General features: G+C 38.2%; 1 protein-coding gene across 1 annotated transcript; it reads left to right on the top strand.

Annotated features, from left to right (window-relative positions):
• Positions 1-269: 269 nt before the first annotated feature.
• LOC112421317 (uncharacterized) lies at positions 270-10,309 on the top strand. Its single transcript, XM_039833668.1, has 7 exons — positions 270-3,700; positions 3,988-4,857; positions 4,936-5,863; positions 5,951-6,715; positions 6,938-7,432; positions 9,061-9,215; positions 10,168-10,309. The coding sequence occupies exons 1-7, from the start codon at positions 270-272 to the stop codon at positions 10,307-10,309; spliced, it is 6,786 nt and encodes a 2,261-aa protein (XP_039689602.1).
• The last annotated feature ends 4,401 nt before the right edge of the window (positions 10,310-14,710 follow it).

The raw sequence follows: 14,710 nt of genomic DNA, 5'->3' as shown, positions 1-14,710 counted from the left end.
GGATTATCTTGTAATCAACTTTGTTTTTTTTTAATTTTAATGAATTGTTTAGGTTGATATGTTTACTAAATTGCTTCTATAGGTCCTTCGATAAAAATTGCATATTCTGGCATATAGCATATCATGCATCATATTGCATTCATAAAAAGTGTCAAAGCCAAGTCTCATATTTTCCTCATTCCTGCCTCAGGAGAAAAGCAAAGGTGGCCCGACGTATTCAGTACAAACCTACCCGTGTTCATCATACCCGAGCATACCTCAAGAGGAAAATGGCAGATGCTGAACAAACGAACAGTGACCTTAGGGAAGAGGTTAGTAGCCTCAAGGAAGGTATGGAAAAAATAACTGCAATGATGATGGACATGTTGGCCGCACAGGCACAAGCCTCTCAAGCAAAAGTTGTTCAGACTGTTCGGGCAGATGTTGAAGTCTCACAGCCTGCTGGTTCTACCGCAACTATTGGTATTACACAGCCTTTGGTGAATCAGTTTTCCTCTGGTGATATGACAAATATGTATAGTTCAGGGTTTCGTCCTGCTGGCTCTCTTGGTTCTTCTATTCCTCCTCAGTATCATATGCCGCCAGGCTATCCGTGGGGCATGCCACTCGCAAATAATGAAGGTGTTCGTCATAATGCACCAGAAATGCAGTTTTCTTTTGGACATCAACAAACACCGTTTTATCAGTCCGGCCAGCCTTGTCCTCAGGCCACTATGACCTATGCTGGACCCCTTGTTCATGCTGCTCATCAAGAAGAAGAACAGGTTTATCACTCCAATAGTGTGGCTGGTGATGATAGGGTGGGAAACTTGGAAGAAAGGTTTGAGGCGGTGCACAAAGAGTTAAAGACTATCCGCGGTAAAGAAATGTTCAGTCAGAATGTGAATGACCTCTGCTTGGTTCCAGATGTGGTGATACCTCATAAGTTTAAAATGCCGATCTTTGAAAAGTACACAGGGGATACTTGCCCTGAGATGCACTTAGTCACATATGTCAGGAAGATGGTTGCTCACAAGAATAATGAGCCTCTGCTTATTCACTGTTTCCAGGACAGTTTGACTGGTCCCGCACACACATGGTATATGAATTTGAAGGGCATCACAACCTTTGAGGAATTGGCCAATGCTTTCATCCAACAGTACAAGTATAACTCTTATCTGGCACCTAACCGGAAAGAACTGCAATCTATGACTCAGGGTGATAAGGAATCTTTCAAGGAATACGCTCAACGCTTCATTCAGAAGTCTGCTCAAATCCGTCCGCCTCTGGATGAAAGAGAAGTGTCCGATCTATTCTATGAGACTCTGAGCCCTTTCTACTCAGAGAAGATGCTTGGTTGTGCTTCACAGAAGTTTACCGATATGGTAGATATGGGTGTGCGCATTGAAGATTGGGTCCGTAAGGGACGTGTAAGTAGAGATGGTGCTTCTTCAGCTGGTTCATCTAATGGTAATAGGAAGTTCGGAAATGGGTACTCAAAGAAGAACGCTCAAGAGGTTGGCATGGTGGCCCATGGCGGATCCCAGCCTATATACCCTAGCTACCCCTATGTTGCTAACATTCCACCACCTACCCCAACTCCACAAAATCCAAACTATCAACTACAAAGGCCTCAAACACCCCATCCATATTATCCACCACTATATCAACCACAACCTTATCAACCCCAACCGTTTTATCAACAACCATACTATCCCCCACCACCTCAACAGCAACAGCCTCGCCCTCGAGCTCAACAACAACATACTCGCCCTCAAAGAAACCAATTTCCCCCTATCCCCATGACATATGAAGCCTTGTTACCTTCCTTGCTTGCCCGAGGTCTTGTTCAGACCCTACCACCTCCTCGTGTGCAGAACCCTTTACCCCCTTGGTTCCGTGCTGATCGAAATTGTGCCTTCCATCAAGGGGCACCAGGACACGACATTGAACACTGTTACCCCCTTAAAGAGGCAGTTCAAAAGTTGATTCACAGCAAAGATTTATCCTTCACTGACCCGAACCCTGCTGCTCCAGACCATCCTCTGCCACCCCATGGGCCTACTGTTAACATGGTTGAAGATTATCAAGAAGGGGGTCTTGTCACTCGCTCTCAGGATATCAAAACTCCGTTGGTTCTGTTACATGTGAAGATGTGTGAGGCAGCTATGTTTAGCCACAATCATAATATTTGTGAGGTATGTTCTGTGGATCCCCGCGGTTGCGCGCAGGTTCAAGATGATGTGCAAGGGCTAATGGATCGGGGAGAGCTGGTAGTCACAAGGGAGGACAAGAGTGTCTGTGTTGTAATCCCTGTGTTCAAAGATAGTGCGAAACCAATTGATGGTGTTACTCCAGTGTTCAAGGACAATTCCAAGCCAGCTGTCACTCCTCTTGTGATTTGTGTGCCGAGACCCAAGCCGTTTTTCTCTCCAAACGCCATGCCGTATAACTATGAACCTACAAGCATAGAGAATGGTAGAGAGATATCCTGGAGTCCCTCAACTTCCGTGAGTAACATTGCAGAGAATAGTCAAATTTTGAGAAGTGGACGCATCCTTCCGGCTGTTGTGCAAGCAAAGAAGAAAGCCCCGGTGATAGAGTCAGTGCCAATACCAGATCCTAGCAAGGGTAAGAGTGTGGTTCAACCTGGTGAAACTGATAATGATGAGATTTTGAAGCTGATCAAGAAAAGTGATTATAAGATAGTGGATCAGTTATTGCAGACTCCATCAAAGATTTCTATCATGTCATTGTTGACAAGCTCTGATGCTCATAGGGATGCATTGATGAAAGTGTTGAATCAAGCCTACGTAGACCATGATGTGACTTTGGGTCAATTTGGGAGCATTGTTGGAAATGTGACGGCATGCAACAATTTGAGTTTCAGTGATGAAGACCTCCCAGTGGAGGGGAAGAACCATAATATGGCCTTGCATATCTTTGTTATGTGCAAAACAGATTCTTTGTCCAATGTCTTGATAGACACCGGTTCTTCTCTCAATGTGATGGCGAAGACGACCTTTGATAAATTGACATATTCATATGGATTTATTAGGCCTAGTTGCGTATCAGTAAGGGCGTTTGATGGATCCAGGAAGACGGTATGGGGAGAAGTAGATTTACCTATCACTGTTGGGCCCCAAGAGTTTAAAGTTACATTCCAGGTAATGGATATTCAAGCTTCCTACAGCTGTCTACTTGGTAGACCATGGATTCATGAAGCCGGGGCAGTAACATCCACCCTTCATCAAAAGTTAAAGTTTGTGAGTCGTGGAAAACTTGTTACAGTAAGTGGGGAATCAGCTCTGTTGGTTAGCCATTTGTCGTCTTTTTCCTTCATTGGTGGTGAAAGTTCGGATGGAACGTCATTCCAAGGGCTTTCGGTTGAAAGCGGTACTACAAGAGGTGAAACATGCATGGCATCTCTAAAGGATGCTCAGAGAGTAATTCAAGAAGGAAAGGCGGAAGGTTGGGGGAAGCTAGTACAGTTGCCCGAGAACAAGCGCAAAGAAGGTATGGGTTTCTCCGGCAATAAGCAAGTGATGTTCGACCCAACTAGGGGTACTTTTCACAGTGCTGGATTCATTAATGCGCCGCCTGAGACTAATGCAATCTTGGAAGATCAATCAGGAGAAGTGGCACCTGACTTTGTGACTCCGGGTGGAAACTGCTGCAATTGGATTGCTGTTGACATCCCTTCTGTGATACCTCTTTCTAAGTAATGTGTTTGTCTTTTTGTTGCTTTTTTTAAGAAAACTCCTTTCGTCTTACCCCAGACGAAAGTGAAATCTTGTAGGGTTTGTTTTTACTTTGAGTTTGTTTTCAGTATTAATGAAAATTGTCGTTTCTGTCACGGCCGTTATTTTATTTTAGTGCTTTTTCTGGAAAAATGGTAATACAAAAAAACCAAAAAACTTGTTCTCTTTTTCTTTAAAAAATATATATCAATTTCAAAGGTCTGCATTCACTCTTTTACTAAAAAAATCAATCATGAATCATATGCAGACTGAACATACATGAGCCCGTTGAACATGATGACCCTATGTTACCTTCCAACTTTGAGTTCCCAGTTTACGAAGCTTGGGTAGAAGAGGACGAGGAGATTCCCGATGAGCTCCGATGGATGTTAGAGCAAGAAAGAAAAGCCATTCAGCCTCACAAGGAAGAAATAGAGTTAATCAACCTGGGCACTGAGGATGATAAAAAAGAAATTAAGATTGGAGCGTCGTTGGAGGCGTCTGTCAAGAAAAAGATAATTGAGCTTCTCAGAGAGTATGATGATATATTTGCATGGTCCTACAAAGACATGCCGGGGTTAGACCATGATGTTGTGGAACACCGTTTGCCTTTGAAGCCCGAGTGTCCTCCAGTCAAGCAGAAGTTAAGAAGATCTCATCCAGATATGGCTCTCAAGATCAAAGAGGAAGTGCGAAAGCAAATTGATGCAGGTTTCTTGATTACCTCCGAATATCCTCAATGGTTGGCCAACATAGTGCCCGTTCCAAAGAAAGATGGTAAGGTCAGAATGTGTGTTGACTATCGGGATTTGAACAAAGCTAGTCCGAAGGATGATTTCCCTTTACCTCACATTGATGTATTGGTTGATAGTACTGCTAGATGCAAGGTATTCTCCTTCATGGATGGGTTCTCCGGGTATAACCAGATCAAGATGGCTCCAGAGGATAGAGAAAAGACGTCGTTCATCACGCCTTGGGGCGCTTTCTGCTACTTAGTAATGCCATTTGGGTTGATAAATGCTGGTGCCACTTACCAGAGAGGCATGACTAAAATATTCCACGATATGATACATAAAGAGATCGAAGTGTATGTGGATGATATGATTGTCAAATCGGGTACTGAAGAAGAACATGTTGAGTATTTGTTGAAGATGTTCCAACGGTTGAGAAAGTACAAACTCCGTTTGAATCCTAATAAGTGTACCTTCGGTGTTAGATCCGGCAAGCTCTTGGGTTTTATCGTCAGCCAGAAGGGTATTGAAGTAGATCCCGACAAAGTCAAAGCTATCAGAGAAATGCCTGCTCCAAGGACAGAGAAACAAGTTAGAGGGTTTCTAGGAAGATTAAACTATATCTCCAGATTCATCTCTCATATGACTGCCACATGTGGGCCGATATTCAAGTTACTCCGTAAAGATCAAGGGATTGTTTGGACGGAAGATTGCCAGAAAGCTTTTGACAGCATCAAAGGGTATTTGTTAGAACCTCCGATTCTTGTTCCTCCGGTCGAAGGGAGGCCTTTGATCATGTATTTGACTGTGTTAGAAGATTCTATGGGTTGTGTGTTGGGTCAACAAGACGAGACTGGAAAGAAAGAGCACGCCATTTACTACTTGAGTAAGAAGTTTACCGATTGTGAGTCCCGATATTCTATGCTTGAGAAAACCTGTTGCGCTTTGGCATGGGCTGCTAAGCGTCTTCGTCATTATATGGTTAATCACACTACTTGGTTGATATCCAAAATGGATCCGATCAAGTACATTTTTGAGAAGCCGGCTTTAACAGGAAGAATTGCTCGTTGGCAGATGTTATTGTCCGAGTATGATATTGTCTACCGCACTCAGAAAGCCATCAAGGGTAGTATTCTTGCTGACCATTTAGCTCATCAACCAATTGAAGATTATCAGCCTATCAAGTTTGATTTTCCAGATGAAGAGATCATGTATTTAAAGATGAAAGATTGTGACGAACCATTGTTTGGTGAAGGTCCTGATCCAGACTCCAAGTGGGGTTTGATATTTGATGGGGCTGTTAATGTGTATGGTAATGGAATAGGGGCAGTTATCCTTACTCCAAAGGGTACTCATATTCCTTTCACTGCAAGACTCCGGTTTGATTGTACGAACAACATTGCAGAATATGAAGCTTGCATCATGGGTATTGAAGAAGCCATCGACTTGAGGATTAAAAATATTGACATATATGGAGATTCTGCTCTTGTGATTAACCAGATCAAAGGAAAATGGGAGACTCACCATGATGGTTTGGTACCTTACAGAGACTATGCAAGACGTCTGTTGACTTTCTTCAACAAGGTGGAACTGCACCACATTCCTCGGGATGAGAATCAAATGGCAGATGCCCTAGCTACTTTATCTTCAATGATCAAAGTGAATCATGGCAACGATGTGCCGCTGATCAGTGTCAAATTCCTTGATAGGCCTGCTTATGTGTTTGCAGCCGAAGCAGTTTTCGATGATAAGCCGTGGTTTCATGATATTAAAGTGTTTCTTCAAACTCAAGAGTACCCTCCTGGGGCATCCCGTAAAGATAAGAGAACTTTAAGAAGATTGTCTGGTAACTTCTTTCTAAGTGGAGATGTTTTGTACAAAAGGAACTTTGATTCAGTTTTGCTCAGGTGTGTGGACCGACGAGAAGCAGATTTGTTAATGCATGAGATACATGAAGGATTATTTGGGACCCATTCTAGTGGATATTCAATGGCTAAGAAAGCATTGAGAGCAGGCTACTACTGGATAACGATGCATGCTGACTGCCATCACTATGCTAAGAAATGTCACAAGTGCCAGATTTATGCGGACAAGATTCATGTGCCGCCGTCTATGCTCAATGTTATCTCATCTCCGTGGCCGTTCTCTATGTGGGGCATTGATATGATTGGTCGGATCGAACCAAAAGCTTCCAACGGACATCGTTTCATACTAGTGGCCATTGACTACTTCACCAAGTGGGTTGAAGCGGCGTCTTACGCCAATGTGACCAAGCAAGTGGTGGTTCGGTTTATCAAGAACAATATCATATGTCGCTATGGCGTCCCTAACAAGATTATCACGGATAATGGTACGAATCTGAACAATAAAATGATGAAAGAATTGTGCGATGATTTCAAGATTGAGCATCATAACTCTTCTCCTTATAGACCCCAGATGAATGGTGCGGTCGAAGCTGCAAACAAGAATATTAAGAAGATTGTGCAGAAGATGGTGGTCACCTATAAGGACTGGCATGAAATGTTACCCTATGCTCTATATGGTTACCGTACTTCGGTGCGTACTTCAACAGGGGCAACCCCTTTTTCCTTGGTGTATGGTACGGAAGCGATACTTCCCGTAGAAGTTGAAATCCCGTCTTTGAGAGTCTTGATGGAAGCTGAGTTGTCAGAGGCTGAATGGTGTCAGAATAGATATGATCAGTTGAATCTGATTGAGGAGAAGCGCATGGCTGCTTTGTGTCATGGACAACTATATCAGGCCAAGATGAAACAAGCATTTGATAAGAAGGTTCGTCCCCGTGAATTTAAAGAAGGAGACTTAGTGGCCAAGAGTATCAAGTCTTTTCAACCAGACTCCAGGGGCAAGTGGACACCTAATTATGAAGGTCCCTATGTAGTGAAGAGAGCTTTCTCTGGTGGTGCTTTAATTCTTACAACCATGGATGGAGAGGATTTACCTCGCCCTGTGAATTCTGATGCAGTCAAGAAATACTTTGTCTAAAAAAGAACAGCTCGGTAGGTCGAAAACCCGAAAGGGCGGCCTAAACCAAAAATGAGCGTCTCGGTGGACTGAAAACCCAAAAGGGCGGTCCAGGCAAAAATTAGAGACAAAAAAAAAAAACAAAAAAACAAAAAAAGAAAAAAATTATCCTGATAGATTGAAAACCCGCAAGGGCGATCTATGCAAAAATTAAGGATTATGACAAGTAACTGCATCAGATGAAGCATCACTCACTTGGGGCACCTCAGCCGTCAAAAGATCCTCGATATTGAAGCAATCGTAATAGTGGAATTCAAAGTTGGTAGGAAGTATGAGGGTTATTGTGTTCAATGTACCTTCCCCATATTAATTACCATTTTCCAAACTTTTGTGATCTGTGGTGCCATACCTTTGGTTGGTTACCATTTCTTTTAAATCAATTTGAACCTGTGCCTTTTATTTGAAGTTCCTATTTATTCTATGTGCAAGTTCTCTTCCATTTTTACTGTTAATACTTGAGGTAAAAACTTTGAAAATTCCTTTTAAAAATCTTTATGTTTTCTTTTGGAAAAAAACAAAATTGACAAATATTTTATCTTTAATTCATGTATCGTAGAAGCATGCGTCAATGTTCGATTCAAAAGCACGGGCGTGGTCATTGCAAAAAAAAAAAAAAAAAAAAAAAAAAAAAAAAAAAAAAAAACTCTCTGAGTCGAAAACCCGAAAGGGCGGCTTAGGCAAAAAAAGAGCATCCCGGTGGATTGAAAACCCGAAAGGGCGGTCCAGGCAAAAGTTAGGGATTTCAAAGTATACCAAAGAAAAAGCAATGACTATTTGAAGCATGAGCTTGTGAAAGTACTCCAGTTCAATCCAAAAATGGCGACTTCGGCTAGTGGTCTGACTTTTGGTTCATTGCCCCATCAGTGTTGTGCTTAAAGGGTTGTGCCCTGATGAAGATTACCGAGTTGTTTGTACTATGATACCGGGCCATTTCCGTTCTGGACCTGCCCAATCATCCCTCAATAATCTTGTCGTTGTACTATCATATGTGTCTCGTACATGTTCATTCATTCATGCATAGATAGCATGCATACAAATATCATTCATGCATAGTTACGTTATTACCAAGTGTCTTATTTTAATGTATCCCGTAAAAAGTGTCATCCCCAATGTGTTTGATTCAAGGTTGTCACCAATTAAAGGTTATTTCAAGAGGCAGGTCCCATCCAATAGTCTTTGTCTCAATATATATTTCAGCTCCCTAGTACCTTATGAAAGCTATCCTCGTACTGGTAGCAGTTGACTTTTATCATGTTGGTCGTTACCCGTGTTGAGGCAACTGATGATATCTCCTTTCCACAAGTCGGTCGTTACCCTAGTAAAGGTAACTGACGGTATTTCTTATTCGTAAGTTGGTCGTTATCCGTGTTGAGGTAACTGACGGTATCTCCTTTTCGTAAGTCGGTAGTTACCCGAGTTGAGGTAACTGACGGTATTTCTTTTTCGTAAGTTGGTCGTTATCCGAGTCGAGGTAACTGACGGTATTTCTTTTTCGTAAGTTGGTCGAGGTAATTGACAGTATTTCACTTTCGTATGTTGGTCGTTATCCGAGTTGAGATAATGGACAGTATCTCTTTCCGTATGTTGGTCTTTACCGCAGTAATGGTAATAGACAGTATTTCATTTCGTACGTTCGTCTAAGCAGTGTTTCCTCCCCAGTGATACCTATCGGTATGTCCCCCGGTCAGTATCGGTTCAGTACCCTTGCATTCGTAAGTGCATCGTAAGTGTTCATATATTACAGTCATGAGCATGGCATTCTTAGCATTTCAATTGGTCAAAATTAGCGTACTTAATATTTAAGTCTCTCCGACCCATGGATTCTAAAATTGATATTTGTAAAATCCCTGTGACGGAAAAACTTAAATAGGGGCATCTGTCATACCCTAAATTTTGACCAAGGATCCCACGGACACGCGTTGTTTGACTCTAGCCGATCTCATGATCCAGTGAAAATTTCGGCAGGGAGGTATTTTAAAATACCTCATTTTTATTCTGAATCGGACCCTTTTCTCTCCCATTATTTTCTTTTTTATTTTTATTTTGCATTGTCTAATTTCCATTTTTTAATTTTAATTTTAAAGCCAGTTATTTCTTTTTAATATTTCATGAATGTTTATTTTCCGTTTTTGTCCAATATTGTCAGTAAGTCCGAAAATTTCCGGCAAGGGTCCATATTTTTTCTTTCCTTCTTCGCATGCCTCATTTTAGGCAGATTCATAGGGTCAAATGAATGTTGCCAAATCCAGCCACTCAGTAGTAATCTGCAAGTTATTTCCTTATTATCTTCAACCCTAATGGTATAAAATCAGGGCTGCAAAAAGAGAATGGGACAGAAAAAACAAAAACAGCCGCGAGAAGAAAAAAACTTAGCCGCAAACAGAAAAAACAGAGACTTTTCAACCGCAGTCACATCATCCAAAACCCTAATCAAATCCAAAAAATACCATGAACACCTTATGAACAATTCATGAATGTTTATCCATAAATTTTCCATAAGCCACAAATTCACCAGAAACTCACAAACCACAAAATCGTATAACATCCAAATATTACCAGGAACCATGAATAATAGGAAGAGCATCTAATTCCAAACCCGAAAATTGTTCATCGCTAACAACAACGAATTCGGATCTGTCACCAACGTTCGTTTTCGATCTGTTTTTTTGTTTCAGGCTCATAAACAACACAACAGGTTCGTGGGATATTCGGAAGAGGGAAAGAGTTTTCCGACTCTGGCATAGCAAGCAGCAGATCGAAATCCTCTCGTTTAAATTCGCTTTTTCTCCGATCCAATCAGAGGTAAAGCTTCGCTAATTCATGTATCATGTAGATCTGTTCTTTCTTAATGTTTGGTGAACGTGTTGCTTGTTTGTTTTTGGTTGTTCTTTTGTCCGGTTCTAAAATTGTAGATCTAGAGTTTGTAAGGTAGTATTTCAAAAAACTGAGTTTAGATTCGTGTTTAAAACAAAAAAGGGTATCTAAAAATGTAAAAAAAATTGAAAACGGAGAACTTTCACATCTCCGGCGCGGCGGCGCCGCCCTGTTGGGCCGGCGGACCACCACGCCGGAGCGGCGAAGCTCGCCGGAGAAGAAGAAGAAGAAAAGAGAGATTCACGTGAGAGGAAGAGAGAAGAGAGAGAAAGGATTTGAGAAAATGAAGAAAAATGGGTCTTACACCCTATTTATATTAATCCGAACCGGGCGGGTCTAACCGACCCACCCACGACCCGTTTTTGCCTAAGCCCAATTGTTTTCAAATTTCACTACAGTTTTGTTAATTACACCTCTGTTTTTTACTTTCTGCACCCCTTTGCTAAAGGAAAATTATCTAAAAAAAACCTACAAAAATATGGTGTTTGTTTTAATTTTTATTTACTGTTTTTATTTTATAATTCCCATTTTTTTTATTTAGAATCATCTCATGCATATTTTAATTTCTTGTCATTTTATTGTCATTAATTTTGTTTAGTGTGTATAATTAGGAAATTGATGTAATTTATCTTGCGCATTTTTTATTTCTCATTATTATATTTCTCTTGAGACCATAGAATGTATCTAGGAATGATGTAATAATGTAGGTAACACAAGCACCGACACTTGCACCGACACCTCACGTTTATTTCTTGCGACGTTGCACCGCTATGTTAGTTTTTACCGTTAGTTTAGAAAAATCATTTTTTCCAAAAAAATCAAATAGGCAAAACTCCAAAAATATTTTCTTAATAAACCTTGGCTTGTAACCCAAGTGTCCTTTTTCCTTTTATTTTCTTAATCAAATGCTTAATTGAATTAATATTCATAATAGACTTGATTTCTTGTAATTAAAATTTGACCAACCTCACTTTATTTTCTCTCATGCCTTGAGGCCTCTTATCCCTTCTTAAAACCTTTTTTTCAAAATTGTTAAAATCAACCTAACCCACCAAAAAGAAACTTTTTAGGTGAACTACATTGGTTTTGATCCCTTCTCTTCAAGGGTATGTAGGCATGGGATTTGTATCCTTCCAAATCAAATAAAAATAACCAAAAACATGCTTCTTCTTCCCCCATTCTTTCACTTAGATTTTTAGGTAGTTAATTTTCAAATAAGCAATGAATTTAGCACAAGATAATTTAGGTAAGAGGTTCCTACGGAATACCGTAGATGCTTAGGGTGCTAGCACCTTCCCTTCGCATAACCAACCCCCGAATCCAAAGTCTCGATGAGGGTTTTTACTCATTTTTTCCCTTCCCACGAATAAAAATCGAGAGTTCAAAGATCGACGATTCAAATCAATTAATGGTTTGATATCCGAAAATCGCGAGCACAATAATTACATTGATAAAATAGATATGTAAAGAGTTTGATATGTTCACCGGAAGTGAGCTGATATATGTCCAACGTTTATGTTTAAGAGACATATTTACCTGAAGTTAATTCAAGAACCTTTTCTTGCTTGATTAAGTTTAGTATTACATGAAAGGCTCAATTTATATGAAAGATGTGTTGCAATATAGTTGTATGACTCACGTGATAGTGATGAGTATATGAAACTCTCCGATAAAATTAATTTTTGTGAGATATTGAAGAAATGACATCATATGTCCATTCTAAATCTTTGAAAATGAATTTGTTATAATCATTTTAATGATGATGGAATAAATATTATTGAACTCCTGAAGAGATTCTAACATCTATTGATTATAGAAATATTTGAAATTAAATATGTTGCATGCACAAAGTTTGTTTGGATTTGCAGATTTATTATTTAATTGAGATTTTGTGCATCAAGAAACTTATATAACAAATGTATTTGATATGGACACATCTAGTTGACTGTGTACTATAACGATTGTGATGTCACTTGATATTAGTATAGATCATGTCCTCAAGAAAATGATAAACAACTTGAATTGGTCCTAAAGTACCATATCTTAGTTCAAACGAGGACATCAATGTATTTTGTTAATGATATTTATTGTGGTATTTTGCTTTGCCAATGTTAGTAAATACAGATATCAAAACAAAGTCAAGCATATATTTTGTATCTTAAAGAAGCAACATAATCAAGGAAGTGAAGAACGCTCTTTTATTAAGGATGATGATTTTACAAGTACAAGAAACTTGTTGATTTCTTAAAGGGGGTCTTGCAACAACTCAATATGAAGAAACTTCTCAAGCACTACTAATTTGAAGAAGACTATGAAGATAAACCAGATATTTCAACAAAGTCGTCGTTGCAAGTAAACTTTTGAGTAACTAGAACAAATATTATTTGACTTTCTTCGTCTCATAGATGATTGTCTTTATGAGAGGGAGACATAAATGTGTTCTGCACTCTTTTTCCCTTAACCATGGTTTTGTCCCATTGGGTTTTCCTGGTAAGGTTTTTAACGAGGCAGATTATCATACACAAAAAGGATATTGTACTCTTTTTCCTTCACTAGAATTTTTCTCCTATTAGGTTTTTCTCTAGTAAGGTTTTAACGAGGCATATCCTCAATGGACATCCAAGGGGGAGTGTTATAAATATTAATAGTGGATGTCCAAATAGCAAATGTGTTAGTGGGCCATACTATTATGTTATTGGGCTTAATTCATAGGCTACTCTATTTCCCTATAAATATAGCTCATTTGTAACATTGAGATACACATCAGTGAATAAGAATACTTTTCCTATTCTCTCCTCTTCTCCTTCTCTCTATTATTATCATGTCTATTTACTTATTTTCATAACAGTATTTATTTTGTGTAACATTTATATTTCTTCCAATATTATAATAATATAATATGGATTTGTAAATCGACATGAACAGTATACTAATTTAAGATCTCCACATCAAATAAATTGGATAGATTCAGTTATTTGGTTACATCAACAACTACAATAAAACCCCACTTCAAACATTTTCATGAATAAATAGAAAGACCAAAATAATATAAAATAAAAGACTAAAATAGAAAAAGTCGTTGTATACGCATGAAACACACGCGAACCACGCGACCCTCCCATGCTTCAAACATGGTCGCTATCAGATTGACACGTGTAAAATTATGAATCATTGAACGGTGTAGATGCAAATTGCATGTTTAACGAGTGTATAATAATATTAATGATATAACGGTGGATACCACAATAGTAGTGCTTATCCTTTTCTTCATTTTTTTTTTAAAACTAACTTTTTTTTTTATTTACTGTCAAAGTACTAGTAGTTATTTTGACTTATATATGAAATTAAAAGTATTTCTTTATAAAAATAAATTATTGACCTCTCAAAAAATAATTAATGAGTTGAACTCGATTCTTATTGATATAAAAAAACCTAAAACGTTTATAAATATATTTAGTTATAAAAACTATTTCATATAACTAGCGTTCAGACGAACATTTTATACATATTTATCCGCTCTTATTATTACTGTCAAGTGTCTCTGTACACTTATTAAGAAACCAATTAATGTAAAATTATTTTAGAACTTGTGTAATCAACATCATAAAAATATATAAAAAAATTTCAACAGACAATTTATTTATTTTTATTTCTTTAACAAGTATCTCATTATATCTAATTATGCATTCTTATCTTTCTTGTATGAATCATTCATTACAAATAACAGTGTTCATTTCAATTTATCGACTAACGAAATCATCACATCGACATCATAATTCAAACCTAGATATCTATGAGATATGAACTGAATTCTTATCGATTTGATCAATCTTAACTAATTAAGTTGGAATATATACATCCCCTCAGAAAAAGTTGGAATATAGAACATCATCCCTAGTTTTTATAAATGAGTATTTTAACCATGGATCTTACATTTTAGGTTGCATTTAAACACTTAGTTATCATAAGATACTCCTTATAAAAAAAATAGAGATGTGTTATTTGAACAATCATCTGGATGATAACTTTTGGGACAATCATAAATTTACAAAGACTAGTAGGTATTGACATAGAAACTAAAACATAAAAAATAAAAATAAAATAAAAAATAAAAAGTAAAAACATAATATAAGTATGAGAGAAAAGTTGTTACAAAAATTATTACAAAATGGATTGTAGAAATATCATTTCTCTAAAATATAAGTACTTACCATCACTTATTTATAGAAATTATGGTTTACCAACAAAGGTGGATCTAATAAACTTTTTTATTATAACTTGATAAACTACTCTTTCTAAAAAGTAATTGAGTCTAAGTTAACAAGTTGAATATATATAACTCAT

Source organism: Medicago truncatula, chromosome 4 (genome assembly GCF_003473485.1).
Source record: "Medicago truncatula cultivar Jemalong A17 chromosome 4, MtrunA17r5.0-ANR, whole genome shotgun sequence".
Lineage (NCBI taxonomy): Eukaryota > Viridiplantae > Streptophyta > Magnoliopsida > Fabales > Fabaceae > Medicago > Medicago truncatula.
Note: the sequence above shows the minus strand (reverse complement) of the source record. Positions and strands in the feature narration are given on the sequence as shown.

Coding starts and splice junctions, on each gene's coding strand:
- LOC112421317 (XM_039833668.1), top strand. CDS start 270: ATGGCAGATGCTGAACAAACGAACAGTGACCTTAGGGAAGAGGTTAGT. Junction 3,701..3,987: donor TCTGTGATACCTCTTTCTAA/GTAATGTGTTTG, acceptor AATCATATGCAG/ACTGAACATACATGAGCCCG. Junction 7,433..9,060: donor GCCCTGTGAATTCTGATGCA/GTCAAGAAATAC, acceptor GATAATGGACAG/TATCTCTTTCCGTATGTTGG.